The sequence below is a fragment of the Sebastes umbrosus genome, chromosome 14 (assembly GCF_015220745.1).
Source record: "Sebastes umbrosus isolate fSebUmb1 chromosome 14, fSebUmb1.pri, whole genome shotgun sequence".
NCBI classification, from domain to species: domain Eukaryota; kingdom Metazoa; phylum Chordata; class Actinopteri; order Perciformes; family Sebastidae; genus Sebastes; species Sebastes umbrosus.
This window is the reverse complement of record NC_051282.1, coordinates 22,279,750-22,295,165: the sequence shown is the minus strand read 5'-3', so window position 1 is coordinate 22,295,165 and position 15,416 is coordinate 22,279,750. Positions and strand designations below refer to the sequence as shown.

The 15,416-nt window shown below is 40.3% G+C and overlaps 1 protein-coding gene across 3 annotated transcripts in view; it reads left to right on the top strand.

Annotated features, from left to right (window-relative positions):
• Positions 1-9,352, top strand: part of asic2 (acid-sensing (proton-gated) ion channel 2) — a 393,767-nt gene extending 384,415 nt beyond the window's left edge. For 2 of the 3 annotated variants that reach the window (XM_037791131.1, XM_037791130.1), the window contains exons 7-11: positions 3,628-3,781; positions 4,515-4,606; positions 5,135-5,214; positions 5,825-5,893; positions 7,295-7,396. In XM_037791131.1, coding sequence (XP_037647059.1) covers positions 3,628-3,781; positions 4,515-4,606; positions 5,135-5,214; positions 5,825-5,893; positions 7,295-7,396 — 497 coding nt within the window. Of the gene's footprint in view, positions 1-3,627; positions 3,782-4,514; positions 4,607-5,134; positions 5,215-5,824; positions 5,894-7,294 lie in introns of all 3 variants that reach the window. The other variant, XM_037791129.1, reaches the window with a different exon arrangement.
• Positions 9,353-15,416: the final 6,064 nt, after the last annotated feature.

Sequence of the window (15,416 nt, the reverse complement as noted above, 5' to 3'; positions counted from 1 at the left end):
TTGGAACAGTAAGGCTTTCACAATCCCAACACACACTAACACACACACGCACACACACACACACACGCACACACACACTAACTCAGTTTGGATCACTGAATGCAAATTAATTCTTGTTTTAAACTCGGTGCCAATTTGCTATACCCACCAGAGAACATTTCACTCAGCAAAGTTTGATTGGGTTTTTCTCTCTCTACAACTGTGTCACTCAAGTTTTGGAGACGGCACTGAAAGTGTTTTTTGATCGGAGACAGCTGCATCCGTTCAACTCTGAACCACTTGCTTATCTCATCGTTTGCCTTTGAGACAACAGAGACGGTTTATAATCACACTCCCAGACAGAAAACACAATTATTTCCAATTTATGTTATAGCGTCTAAACAGAAGATTCAACCTGCCAAAACAATGATAAATAAGTGGTAGAATCACATGTCTACCTCTCAGACAGATATATATTAATACTTTTTTGCCTTGACATTTAGAAAAAACTAAAGTTAACAAATGGTAATTTGATCTTTTAGATTTAAATGTGTGAGAGAAAACGAGAGAGGGCGGTGGACAAAGGTGAGCGGCTTAGAGAAAGAAATCAATCATTTGAATGCACAAGGCCTTGCTCCTGTGTATCCAATAACGTCTCATTTGAATAAAAATAAGAGACCACTGAGAAGCCATATTGAATTTCCGCTTGCAATTACGTGACTGTGTGGCCTCACCAGCTATTAGTGCGCCGTGGGGGATCGCTGCCTGGTGCTCTGTGATCTGCGGGTCTGCCACAGAGCTGTCTCCGTGAGAAACTAAAGGTGCACTCATTCGAGTGCAGATCTCCGCCAGGTTTGTCTGCAACGACCGCTGCTGTAATGTTTGATTGAATGAATGCAAACAACCAACCATTGCCAATGCAGCAACAAATTGGTCAAAACTTAAAGAGGAATTTTAAATTACAGTCTATAATGTGTATAGAATATTAACATAAAAGTGAATTGAATATATCGGCCCCATTGTCACCGATACCCGATCCAACTGCATGAGTCAGTATCGGCCTGATATCCAATCCGGTATCGGTGCATCCCTAGAGTGAGGAGTCAGCAGTCAATCATGGCATTATCAAACAGGCAATAAAAAGGTGTTTTGAGAAAGTGTGTCCTTGAGTGTGCAGCCATAAATGATGATTTGGTGCAGCAGTATGCTGGATTAGCCGTGGACAGACACAGAGATGCACATCAATCTCATTATCTCCTGGCAGAGATAATAAGCCTGATACACTCTCCTTTACATTCAGAGAATAAAGGGTGGATGTATGGGATTTTTAAGTCCAGAAAGAGAAGTTTTTGGTAGTGAGAATCGACTCCGCAATCTCTGGTGAAATTAGAGCTTTATTTAAACTTTGCAGCTCCATAAATTCATCTTAAGAAAGTGATTTGTGAGGCGTGTGAGCAACCTCGGCGCCGGAGAAGCTTTTGATGGAGCTATATTTGAAAAGCCTGTGTCGCTTAACATTACCGTCACTGTGAGGGAGTTGGTGTTGGCTGTGGGCTTAACACGAAATCATCCACTGCATTTTAGTTTACTTTTCTTTTTTTTTTTCCCTCTCTGAGTCAAACTGCCAAAGCAGAGCCGCGAATAGAGGCTGGCATTTCTGCATCAGGACTTTGTCTCTGTCAGGGTGAAGGCTGTTTTCACGGATGCTGCTCGAGGGCGTGTTTGTGTTTGGCGCTTTATATTCTGTGACTTTGACAATGACATTGACTTATACTGTCGTTCGGGCTTTTATGGAGTAAACATCCGCACGACTCAAGGCGCAGTATGAATGGGGCCATGTGTGCAATCGTGTGTGGTATTCTTATGCTTGTGTTTATAGGTACAGTACAGGTTTCCTTATTAATCTGGAATCTGACCTGTTTTCAGGAAACAGGGGTCAGATATACGATTAAGAAAAGAGGTGCAAGACGTATTATCCTGTGGCTCTCAGAAGATACACAAGCCTGACGCTCTGAGCTAAAAGCTGCAGAAGCCTCAGGACTGTTAGTTTAATGTTTATCAGCTGTGAGAAAGCATTGACGTACAGCTGGCACTAACACAGTGGCTAATTGAAAGTAATTGGCTGTGATGGGTATATGAACCATTATCATAATTTAACATAATATTATTTCAGATTAGTAAGAAAAAAAATATATATATAAAAGAACAATCATTTTAAGCCCTGATACATATTTCTATGATGGCTACAAGTCATGACTACTTTCATTACCAATTCATGTTTTGATTACTTTCCCAATAAACTGAACTTTTAGTCTATAAAATGACAGAAAATTGTGAAAAATGCATGACGCAATTACTTCAAGTTGTTCGTTTTGTCCAACTAACCTGATATATTAAATTTCCAGTTATAGAAAACTCACGTTTGAGATGCTGGAACCAGCAAACATTGCCTGTAACTTATGAACTGTAACTGTCTGGATTTTGTTAGTCCATATACATTTCTCCATATAAGCTACGCCCATCTGCGTCTCAATTGATTTTCCACCATTTTGAATTGTGTCCAAATCAGATTTTTTGCTTCTCCTACAAATTTTGAGCAATTGTCACCAAATTTGGTTCAGAACATCTCTGGACCAAACCAGAAAAAATTCATTTTGATTGTTGATGTTCCGTACAGTTTTGCTGTTGGCTCAAATACTGAGGGTAGGGCTTATATTACAATAAATGCCATATCTCCTGAAGGCTTCGTGCTATTCCAACCACATTTGGTGGACATGTGTAGATATGGTGTCTGAGTGATCATGACAAATTCAGTGCCATTTGGCCAATAGGTGGTGCTGTAGCAGCATTATCTGTCTATAAAGGAACGAATCTCAGTCTGTCTATGTATGTATGTATGTACAGTATGCCATCGCATATCTCGAAAACTGATCCAAATCCATCCAATCAACTTCACACTTGGCGGGTGCAAGCACCGCAGTTCTCAACACTGCAACTAACCCGTCTGGATGGGCATGCGATCCGAACGGGCACTGCACTAGTGGTTAAAATAGACTAAAATGTGTTGAGAAGCTTATAGTGAATTTACAGTGACCTTCACATATTGTAAATTCTTTTATCTAGTTCATGACAGCATTGTAGTATTTTGAAATATAGTAACTTGGGTTGTTTGTCTGTCATTTATTAACTTTACACCTGCTGAATTTATCAAATTTTACCTTTATTTGTATCATATACTTTTAATAACATGTGTTTTGCGGTCTCAACAGTGAGCTGATTTTCTCTTTTTAGAGAATATAGAGATTGTTTGATTTGTGCAGATGATTCTCCTCTTGGTATTTTTATTGTATTTAATCATTATTCCAGCTCAGTCTGGGCAGAAGCTCTCCAAATAAAAGGTCTGCCAGTTAGGGGTGAAGGCCTTAGTCAAACTGGCAACATATTTTGGACTGGATAACTGGATATTTTCTGCCTTCAATGTAGAAGTCTCAGTACATCTGGGTCTATGAAAGGAAAAGTCTCTTTGTGTCTAAAATAGCATTTTTCCCCATTGTGTTCATCATCCTCAACCCATCCTCCCACATCTCGTTCCATTTTACCTCCCAATTTTACGCTTCTACCCTCTCCATCGCCCCCTCCCGCGTGAAGCTAAACTGTCGGCCTTGGAGAGCAGTAACTGCATGTGCAGGACGCCGTGCAACATGACCCGCTACAACAAAGAGCTGTCCATGGTCAAAATCCCCAGCAAGACCTCGGCCCGCTACCTACAGAAGAAGTTCAACAAGTCGGAGAAGTACATCACGTAAGTAACAAAGTTCTTAACCACCAAATGATGCTATGGTACTGCTCGTAATGTTAGGATTCCTTAATTGCTAGTAGCATAGAATTAATATAAATGTGATATATAGCTTTAAATACATTTACTTTAAACCTACCAATTGAACCAATCAAAACACACAACTGATGGAGGGAAATCACCAATAGTTCTTGTCCAATTTAAGAACAATGCAGGTCGGTTAGAGACAAATCACACTTTTCATGTTCTTAATTTTCTGATTTTGATTTTACAAAGAAATTTAAGAGAGAAAAAAACTAGGAAACGTTAGCGAGTGTAGCTGATCATTTTTTTAGGCGTTTTTACCACATTCGTTCATTGTCAATATACCAAGACAGGCAAACATTCACATTTCCACCAACCCACGACTTAGAGTCTCTAATTTACCTGATGTGGAGGAAAGCTGAGCATCCAGAGGAAACACACATTAAAAGGGAAAAACATGCAAACTCACCGCAGAGACGATCTGAGCCTCTTTGCTGCCCACATTTCCTCCTATAGCCTTTTAAATGAAGAATGTAAAGAACTGGAATCTGTGAAAAGCTGTGAACATGCCTGCTCTCCTCCCACACACTGGTTGTGTGTCCTTGGTTGCTCAGCTCGGTAGGAAATGGATGGACTGTTGCTGATTCTGCTGCTTGCCAAGTGATCGTCTGGTGTGGGATTCATTAGGACTGATGCCCAATTTTGCCTTTTGCAGGGACAACATCTTGGTGTTGGACGTGTTCTTTGAGGCTTTGAACTACGAGACTATCGAGCAAAAGAAAGCTTACGAGGTGGCAGGCTTGCTGGGTAAGTTTTACTCAATGTTAGCATTAGTTTCCAAACCTGGATCCAGTCTAGTTAGTCACAGTCATGCTACTTTTATGTGTTGATTCATGGGAAAATGGCCCACCCATAAATCTAATAATCTAATAATAATAATAGAATAAAACAAAAATATAGCCATTGTTTGTCAAATTTGGCATCACCAGTTGGGTTCAGTTGAGTCCGGTCGTAAAGCCATGGGTAGAGTTGGGTTCCAGGATCAGTTGTGAGCCTCTGCAGAACTCTAACAAGCTGCTGTGATGTGTAAATCTAATGGGCGAGGTAGAGGCACAGAAACACTATGACACAAATTCGAGTGTCATTTCAAGAGCTTGTTATTTTCATATATCCGGACACCTTGAAGTGTCTGCGCTTTGGCCACTTACCTGCAATTTACTATATCTTGCACCACAATTATGTTGTCAGCCAGTCAGAATCAAGTGTTTCCCTTTGCCACGGCATAACGGTGTATAACCTATTCCGATTTTCCTCTGTGGCTGTGGCCTTCAACAGGTGATATTGGAGGCCAGATGGGTCTGTTCATTGGAGCCAGCATCCTCACCATCCTAGAGCTGTTTGACTATGCTTATGAGGTCAGTCTCAAGTTGCTGTTTTCATCCTTTTGTTCTCACATAACTGTTTAAACATCTAATTACGCCCATACATCACTCCTCTACAGGCACTCCCAGCGTTTATCGGCGCAATAAACTTTGATAGCTCTCATTTTTGGTTTTTCAGTGGAGAGCTAGAGCGTCCGTTGACCATGAGAGCTGACAACAGAAACGTCGATTTTTCCATTAGCTTTGCTCTACTGTGTGGCTCTCTTTGGAGATTCTTATGCTGCGTTCAGCTGTACAGGGTTCTGACATGCTCATAATAGTCTTTGTCTCCCCTAGGCTTGTGGAAATACACAGAAAAAGTAATTTTCAAGAGATGTTTTATTCTTATTTTAATGGCCATAATGGAGTAATGGAGATAAGAAACCCTCATGTCGCTGACATAAGCAGCTCTACAGCTACTTCTAACAGCTTGCATGCTGAAATAATTGTAATAGTGTGGTTTGTTGCCAGATTTGCCACCTAATTATTTTTTTTTACTTTTGTTAATTAATTTACCAATTATTAGTTATGCTATAATTTATGTTATTTTAACAGTTTATATTGTTCCTTAAAGGCTCTTTGACTTTTATTTCCCGATCTGCAGGTGGTGAAAGACAGACTACTGGATTTACTGAGCAGAGAGGAGGAGGAGGAGAGTCATGGAGAGGATGTGGTAAGGGCGGCCTTTAACCCCTCACCTGTCAATCTTCTTCACAGAGTGCAGCGTTGAGTGTAATTTCATGCACTCTGACCATGCATATGAAACCTTATCCTATCCTTACCCCTCCACACAAGCATGTAGAAAGAGCAGCCCAGCAAATCTAAGACTGTGTACACACCGACGGTAGCATGCCAATTTGGCAGAAAAAGCTCTGCTCTTTGAAGGAGCTCTCAAAGAATCCGAATGGCAACGAGGACTCTGCCGGGAGCAGCAGATCACCCCGTTAACAAACACGTGCATGAACATCAAATCTTAGTTAAATCAACAATACCAACAGCTGGAGGGTATCTGCAGGGCAGTCAGGTAGAAGTGTCAGGTTATAATGGTGAAAGTATTCAGCTGGTAGCCAGGCAGCAGTGAAAAAGCCACTGATTATCAGTGGCAGCAACCTGCACCCTGCTGAATAAGTATGAATAAATAAATAAACCTGGCGTGCTTTTCCCTTCCAAAGAACCAAAGTAAATTCAAAGTGAATCACTGAGATCAGTAGATTTGTTTGTGCAAAGGTTTCACATTGAGCTTTAGTTAACTTTGACCACTTTGATTTAATTTGTTGTACAACTACAAACCTTAGAGAGGCAGAGAGTCTAAAATGCAAGACGTCATGTTACTGTAGCAGCATATTAAATGGTAAATGGACTTTTGAAAAGTCTTCCAACCACTCAAAGCTCTTTACACTACATGTCAGCATTCAGCCATTCACACACACTTTCATACACTGATAGCGGAGGCTGCCATGCAAGGTGCCAACCTGCCCATCAGGATCTAATCTAAATACTCTTTGACACACCGATGGCACAGCCTTCGGGAGCAATTTGGGGTTCAGTATGTGCTGCAGCAGGGGATCGAACTGCAGCCCTTCCGATTGCTGGGCTACCATGCTGGGCTCTTCTCTCAGCCACAGCTGCCCCGATATTAGTAGAGTATAGTGTGTAAACTGCTCCATTACAGTCATGGTGTACAGAAGTCGATGGTAAAAGACACATCTTTTGAATAAAACATGTTAACTTATTGTCCTGTTAATGACTTTAGGAGCCTAAATGCAGTTTATTGATGTTTGATTAAGTAGCAATTAGCCTCACGTCGCCTTTGTCTTGGCCAAAAAGTTGCACTCGAACACACCGCAGAGTGCTTGAGATGAAATAACTCTCCGTTCAACATGCTGAATCGGCCGAAAATCGTAGACACGGGCAGACTAGAGCAGACGTGCGGGACACACCGAGCACTAAGTACTTGGTTAGGTTTAGGAAAAGATCATGGTTTGAGTTTAAATAATCCCTTTCTGGCAGAAAGCCCTGAAGGCAAACTCCTCCCATGTGCGCACTAAGAATCTTTCAATCTTTTTTTTCCCAGAGTTCCTGTGACCCGGTGGCGAACCACTCGGAGTCCATCAGCCACACTGTGACAGTCCCCCTGCAGACGACGCTGGGCACCCTGGAGGAGATTGCCTGCTGAGGCCCTCCCCCTCAGAGCCACACACATCCAGAGGCTGCCTCCACTGGGTGGCGCTACATCCTCTGTTAGGGCATCCTGCGGGACCCTAACAGGGGAGGGGAGGACAAGAACAGGGATTGGCCTAAAGACAGCGCTGCGCTCTGTCACACCGCCCTGTCTGAGGCACTAATGGGGATTAAGGAGCTGTCGGCTGGACTTATCAGCCCTCTCTGTCACCCTGCACTGTACTGTGGTGGGAGGGAGGCCTCCGCTGTGCCAGACCTGCAGTGGGTCTGCGTCTCCACATACACGCACACAGAAAATCAGAGACTGGGTGGGACAACCACCCATAAAGGGGGGCTCACCCCTGTGCAGCATATCTATGTAACAAACACATTCATATGTCGCTCACTGCCAAATGAACTGTACAAACTTGGTTTCGAACTGCATGCGTCAACCTATCTTGCTCTCTTTGCTGATGCATACGCTGGACTGCAGCTTTACTGTACATGTGTGCCATTTGTCTCTCTCTCTCTCTCTCTCTATCTGAAGGAGAGGCCTGTGACGAGGGCCCGGGTGAGATATCAAACTTCGAATGTACAGATTGAACGTATGGTTGTTTAAAATCATAGTTCAGATGAGACCAATCCTTCGCAAATCTATTCTAATGAGTAATCTATCATTTCTAAGTTAATTACCTTGAAGGGGAAGATGGTTGTGGATGTATGAGTATTACTGAGGAAAAAAAAAAAAAACACCTTTGTTCACTGAAAACAGTGAAATCTGAACATTTTGCATATTTTTTTCACCTGTCAGTTCCAGTTTAGTCAGTTTACTAAAAGGCATGTTTGCGACGTGACTCCCGGGGCGTTAAGCTGTTCCCTACAGACATCTTTAAAGGGATGTCATACTCGTACTGTTAATTTATCCGAACAAATGACTGGCTTCTAGCTGCTGCACCTCACAACAGCACCCAGCTAAGAGGCAGAATATGAATTTATTTGCCTGCCAGACAGCAAGTCGTGTACAAAACGCTGCAAATGTGCCCAGAGTGTTGTTGAACCATTATTTCATTAAGAGAATATCAGGTTGATATTTCAGACAGCTATTATCACTTTATCAAGGGTGGCATCATTTTGTCCTTCGCCAAAAGAAAATGAATCCCCAGGCTCGATGATTTCAAACAATTTTCATGATTATATAAATGATTACAAAAGCACCGGGAGGGTTCAGACAGGATTTGTTTTTAGGATGCTGTGTCTGCAGTGATATGGTGTAAATAACTGTGGGTTTTCTTCTCATAAAAACGGGTACCACGCAGACATGCCTGACGCAGATTTAAAGTAGAAGAATTTCAGTAAAACATCAACTCCAAGGTCCAGAAGTGACTTGTCACATTGTTTCCTAAAGTTACTCTCAGTAGGTGAGACTGTTACGTGACGGGCAGTAGCATTTTGAGGGTAGCTGAATGTCTAAAAACGAAGGACACACTTTGTTATGAGCACCAGGCTTCCTTTCCAATACAGGTCCATCTGAACCTCCTCGGAAACAACAGTTGCATATATACGGCTTTACACCAAAAGCTTGTGTGAGACTACGTGAAAGATTTAGTGTATCTGAGTCCATGATCATCCTAGCTTGGTCTCTGTCATCATGGTAATGTACATTACAGGTAGGAATGAATTCAAGTGCTTTGTGAGACTATTTGAATTATGATTTCCCATCTGTGGCTCAACCTGCTGTCTGTGTGTACTATCTCATGTTGTGGCTTCAGACGAACACAATCCTCAGCCGACCTGAAGGGGTGCGAGACATGACACAACGTGTCTCGCCTCTCTCGGTGGCATCGACACTGGCTGATTCTTCTCTCTACTTTGGCTTCAATTGTTATCGCAGGACAGCGTTTTCTCATTTTGTGATGCAGCATACAGTGTGTGTTTTTAATGTGAAACAATTAAATTAAAAAGTTGTTTTGCAGCGGTGGTGTCGTGTTGTTGCAAGGCTGAGAAAGGCGAGTTTATTTGTATTGCACTTTTCAACAAGAAGGCAATTCAAACAGCTTTACATAAGACATCATGTAAAAGAAACACAATAACAAGACTAAGAGTCTACAGCAGTGGGCAACTCCGGGTCTGAGAAGTGAAGCCAATGCAGAAGTGCCTTAAACTTGCATTCTCTCTAACAGCCAGCAGGGGGCGACTCCTCTGGTTGCTAAAAGAAGTCTGATTGTATAGAAGTCTATGAGAAAATGACCCTACTTCTCACTTGATTTATTACCTCAGTAAACATTGTAAACATGAGTTTATGCCCTCAATCGCTAGTTTCAAGTCTTCTTCAATACAGCATGATGTTCATTTAGTAAATTATGGTCCCAGCTAGATACTAACAGGCTGATGTTTAGCAGGTAACATGTTTACCATGTTCACCATCTTAGATGATGGGAATGCCGTTAGTTTTGCTGTTATTTGGTCATTAACTAAAATATTGGACAAATCAAAAAAAGCCTCATGATGCCGGTAGATGAAAAGTCAGGGGATTACTAAAGTTATAATACTGTAATTCATCCAGGAAGAGACTCCAAACCACAAATGTCAACCTCATGGTGTTGCTACAGGAAAAGTCAGGGGATCTCCAGCAGGATTCATCCTTTGGGGACCATGAATGTCGCTACAATATTTCATGGCGATCCATTTAATAGTTATTTCAGTCTGGACCAAAAGTATTGGACTGACAGACAGAGCAGCATTACCTCCCTAGAGCCATGCTGCTAGCGTTGCCAAGTAAAAAGGAATGAAATAAAATGGAAGATATAAATAAGCTAATATTGAATAAAACTGAATAAGCAAAAAAAATAAATTAAAAAAGTTAGAGCATATGAATAAATAGTCCCAAATTTATTCTAACAAAACTCAGTGGTAAACTGAAGAGTTTTAAGCTTGAATGTAAAAGAACCGAGAGTTGGAGTCGTCCCAATATGTCATTTCTTGGGAGGTTTGGACAGTGAACTGTGAACTGACTCCGGGACATCAACTGTACAGAGAATGAGGCGGCACAAAGCGCCTGACAGCCCCTGCATAAAAAAAAGAGAATAACAAGCCACGCTGAATCAAACGAAAAGCGGCTTGGCAAGGTGCAATTTCACTCTGACATCCGTGCTGCATGCACTTAATATTGGCTGAAGTGTTCCCCCATTCAGCCTCAAATGATTACAGCAGCTTGGACAATGGAGGAGTCACGCCACAGCAGCGGAAAACTCAGCTTGAAACCTGATTTCGCCTGCTGGTCAGGTTTTATTAAGCTTTGCTACTTTTAAGAAAATCCAACAGTAGCAGCAGCAGCAGCAGCAGCAGTACTGGGCACTGGAACTCCGAGAACACTTTATCTATCCTTTCTCTGTGACTACACGTTTGTTTCATTAGTTCAGTCTAAAGCTTTCTCCTCCAGTTCAGACATGCACAAATCATATTACAGGAAAGAACGCGTGCTTTTAAAGCAGTGACTCTCAAAGCGGGGTCGATGGCACTCTGCCAGGGAGTACATGAAGAGTTTTTAGATTCATTCAATTAAATTATCACGACATAAAATTATTTTCTTACAAAAGGCTCCATAGTTCAACTAAAACTATTTAGATTTTGAAATCTATAATAGTTTATAGATTATGTTCTAATCTAACAAATCTATTAGAATCTGCAAATATGTTTAATACATGTTTAATATCTTTCTAATACATTTCTCTTGTGTTGTTTTTTCCAACAGGTTCGCGCTCCCAACTTGTTACATACAGACGCTTGGTACCCCTTGACGTCACGTTCTAACGCACTGGGTACCCCGTAGCATTATTTTTCAACATGCAGGATAGTCCAATCGGCGATAGACTTCACTACGTGCCTAATAGGGTTAATAGGTTAAAAGGTATCGGTACTCTATACCTTTTAAGGTATCAACCAAAACAACCCAGTACCAAGTAGTATCAAAACCAGTCACACAATACCTGCAATCGATCCTTTATGTGCCCAGATTTAGAAAAAGATGGCAGCTCGAACCACACCTCGCTGTCACGAGCAGCTCTTTTGGTGTAGATCTATTGCCGTCCGGGTGGAAACAGTAGGGCTAAGGGCACACTGTACAGTGCCAGAAACATGCTGAGATAATGAAAAGGAAAAAAAAGGTGCGAAAAATTTGCTGTAAATCGTGAAAAATGCAGGAGATTTTTGACCCCGTAAGGAAACTGGGAGAGGGAAATGAAAAACAGGAGTCTCCCGGAAAAATTGGGAGGGTTGGCAAGTGTGGATATGTGGAGCGTCATAGTTTGACACGTAGCGCCACTGATATAGCTGCAGTTACAGATTTTGAGATATCTATCGTAGAAAATGATCCCAGAGTTTTGGTATACTTCTATTAATATTCTACACATTGCTAGAGACTATTATCTGGGAGCTGCTGCAGGCGGGGGGTTCAGCTTCAGTTCAGTCTCAGTTCATTTAGCAGATATTTAGGCAGAGGAAATTGCCTGCAGGTCAGCCATAGTGCATCAGCAACTCATTGTAAAGGTGGAGAGTGTGGGGACTCACACACAGCAGAAGCCTCATGATTACTTAAAAGAGCACTGTGTAGAAACAATAAGGTCAAATAGTTTGAGTGTTTTATGAATTTAGAAGAGAAAAATGCTCAACCAAATACAAAAAGGGAGCTGGGGTGTGTAACTAATATCAAAGTCCAGCAAGTACCAAAAGAGTTCATTCATTAAAATCTCTCAGGATTCTCTTTTAATTCTATGTTTTAAGTTGTTGTGTTAAACACAGGAGCATGCACAGATTTTTTGGGTCTTTTTTCTTCAGTTTTCAATAGTTGTTTAGCAGAGGTATTCGTTAAAAGCTTTGGATTCATTAGCATTAAAGAAGCTCTTCTTAATTTGTATGGCTCTTAAGAAATGCTAGACCTCGTCTATAAAGGAGTAAAGTAAAGTTTGTAATTTGTGCTTTTGGAGAGATAAAAAACAACATCTTGCACAGCTTGGCCTTCAAGAGATGGGTTTATTTGTTCCTCTTGTCCTTTTTCCTCTATTCACAAGTCGCTTTGTGATGAAGAAAATGGAGAGGTGTTTTTTTTTAAAAAAGACCCTGAAGCTAAATGGCGAAGAATCGAAAAACTTTTATGCATGTTACTCCCCCGTGGTTACCATAGAAGCAAAAATTCAATTAAAAGAGCCCTTTTTTGTGATATTTTGGACACTAAAGCCAGAACACAAATATGAAGAAGAAAGTTAACTTCTAAACCTAAAGTGTTTGGACTATTTGTGTAGTCGTCCCTGAGAACATCATCCCTGTTTCTCTCACCGACTGTCAGAACTACTATCTACCAGCCTTAAGCCGTGACACCATGATAACTAAAACATCCATATGCGTTTGCAAGTCTGTCAACATGCATTTGATCTTAATTCATTACAATATGTTTCGATATATTAAATTCTCATAAAAAATTTCATAAAAACTGCCAAAATGTTGCATCATAATACAAAAACCAGTGCAAACTGGGGCTGCAGCTAACTATTATTTTCGTTTTCAATTAATTTGTCATTTGTTTTCTCGATTAATTTATGAATTTTTGGTCCATAAAATGTCTTCAAAATCTTCAAAACTCAAAGATATATGTTTTAATATCATAGAGGACACATAAAACCCAGCAAAGATTCACATTGTAGTAGCTGGAACCTGTATTTATTAAAAAAAAAGATATAATATATATTTTTTTTTATATATAAGACTAGAATATGTTTTTGAGAGCATTTGAGGCGTGAAATAGGCATTACAGTAACTGAATCTTTATACATTTGATCAGGGCTGCCTAGTTTTACAGTTTGATCAAAGTTTGCAATTTACTCGAGCAGTGATTGACAGCTGCTTTAGAGACTGCTCGGCTCTGATTGGTTCTTTTCCTTCGGGCAATGAAATCCTGCAAATGCTATTAGCGCCGCAGGACACAGAGGAACAGGATTTTCACAGATCATCTGTCTCATGAACTTCTGTCAGGATATAGTAACTTTTTATAATAACTTTTTAACGTATTTGCTCCAGTTGCGGACTGCAGCTTTAACCACAATTGCTGCATCATGAGGCTTTAGTCTTTTTACAATTAGACTATCTTAATGATCTCCCTCCATAAGTACCAACAGCATGTTCGTCAGTAAAAGAACAGAACATCCAGCTGGATTTGAAGTCTGTTTGATTTAATCTTCTCAACATTCGCAGTTAATCAGGCATCACATGCTCACACTCTTCATTCATGTCGGAGAGAGAAACACAGTTAGTGAGCAGATTAAAGAGAAAATGAGAGATAATTGGAGTTTGAACAAAGAGAAAGCCGTACACTGACAGTAAGAGAGACGCTGAATGAAGAAAGTACAGAACGTGTCAGGGAGAAAGACTAAATTGGGGGCTTCATTTCCTCTTTTTCACCAGTCGTGCCAGTCAGTGGATTTTCCATTTAATTCTCCATCCTCTAAAACAGTCCCACAGAAGCTATTTCCAACCTGAGTTCTGGAAACCTTCACCTCAGTCAGGCCGCATTGAGGACAGTGCTGTTAACCTTGACGTCTATTATTAATGAACCTGCAAATTTGATGTCACAAAAGCAAAATTGGCAACATAATTGAATTTTCAACTCCAAACAAACACCAGAGATGAAGAGCTGTTGACTTCATCTTACTGCATATGACCTGTGTTAGCACTGATAGATTCTATTGACTAAATGAAATTAGAAAATAGTTATCTTAGTGAATAGCAGGTGACCTTAAAATACTCACCCAGGCCTCAGCATCAGGAATGACAGAATGCGTTATTTTATTTCACGTATACACTCACTGGCTATTACCTGGGGCTGAATTATATTTAATTACCTGTTGCCGTGTTTATTGCTTAGAGAGTTGATTACTAATTTAATCACAAGCCGCAGACTAAATGGGGCGCTCTTTTCTTGTGCTCCTAACGAGCTCCTGGGAAATCATTTGTAATAGTTAACTTGGCTAATAATCCATTCAGCTAATGAAACGACACCTGACCGACTGTTGTGTGTCAACATTCCTGAGATCCTTCAGGACAGTTTATCTCTCTGCACCATGATAATTACTGGAACAAGGCTGCAAACATCCCACATGCCTCTCAAACCGTCATGGCCTGATGAGCTAAAGCCCCGTACAATTTCCCTATGAAGAGACTTTGAAACTGAAGTTATAAAGCGACGTGTGTTGGGTCGTGTTCATGTGCACAATAAAAGCGAACCTTCAGATTTCGACTTTAACTTGTCTCATTTTTTATAAGATCTGGTTGGTCAGATTAAGAAAGACAAACTTGTGGCATTTGCGGTGAACCCAACAGACGGATTTAAAATCAAAGTTGTCGACATGATTCCTCAGACTGATTTGACAAACATGTCATGGTATTATGGCCGACTTTGTCATGAACCCTTCAAATTGTTCATAGCATCTTTTGAGTCAAGGCTGCACCCTGAACCATGGTGGAACAAGTATTCAGATCCCTTCTGAAGTAGAAGTACCAACCAGTAATGTAAAAATACTCCATTACAAGTAAGAGTCATGCATTCAAAATCCTACTTGAGTAAAGTACAGAAGTATTATCCGCAAAATGTATATGTATGTAATATCTGACATTATTAGATTGTTAATATGATGCATATGCAGTATTTTACTGTTGTAGCTGCTCGAGGTGGAGCTGGTTTTAACTACTTTATATACAGTTAGCTAGTTTATATGAGGTCTTTGCATAATGAGGCAGAAATGCATCAAGAAATGTGTAAATAAAAAAATAAAGAAACACACAAAGAAATATATCCATTTAAAAATAAACCTAAAATAAATAAATAAATAAAAATAAATACATGTAAAAAAGAAAATTTGATAAATACATAAATAAATAAAGGGGAAAATTAAACGAGTAAATAAAAAGGGAATTAATTACAAAGATAAATAAATAAAGAAGCAAATTAAAACAGAAATATCAATTTATGTGACATTTTACCAATTAAT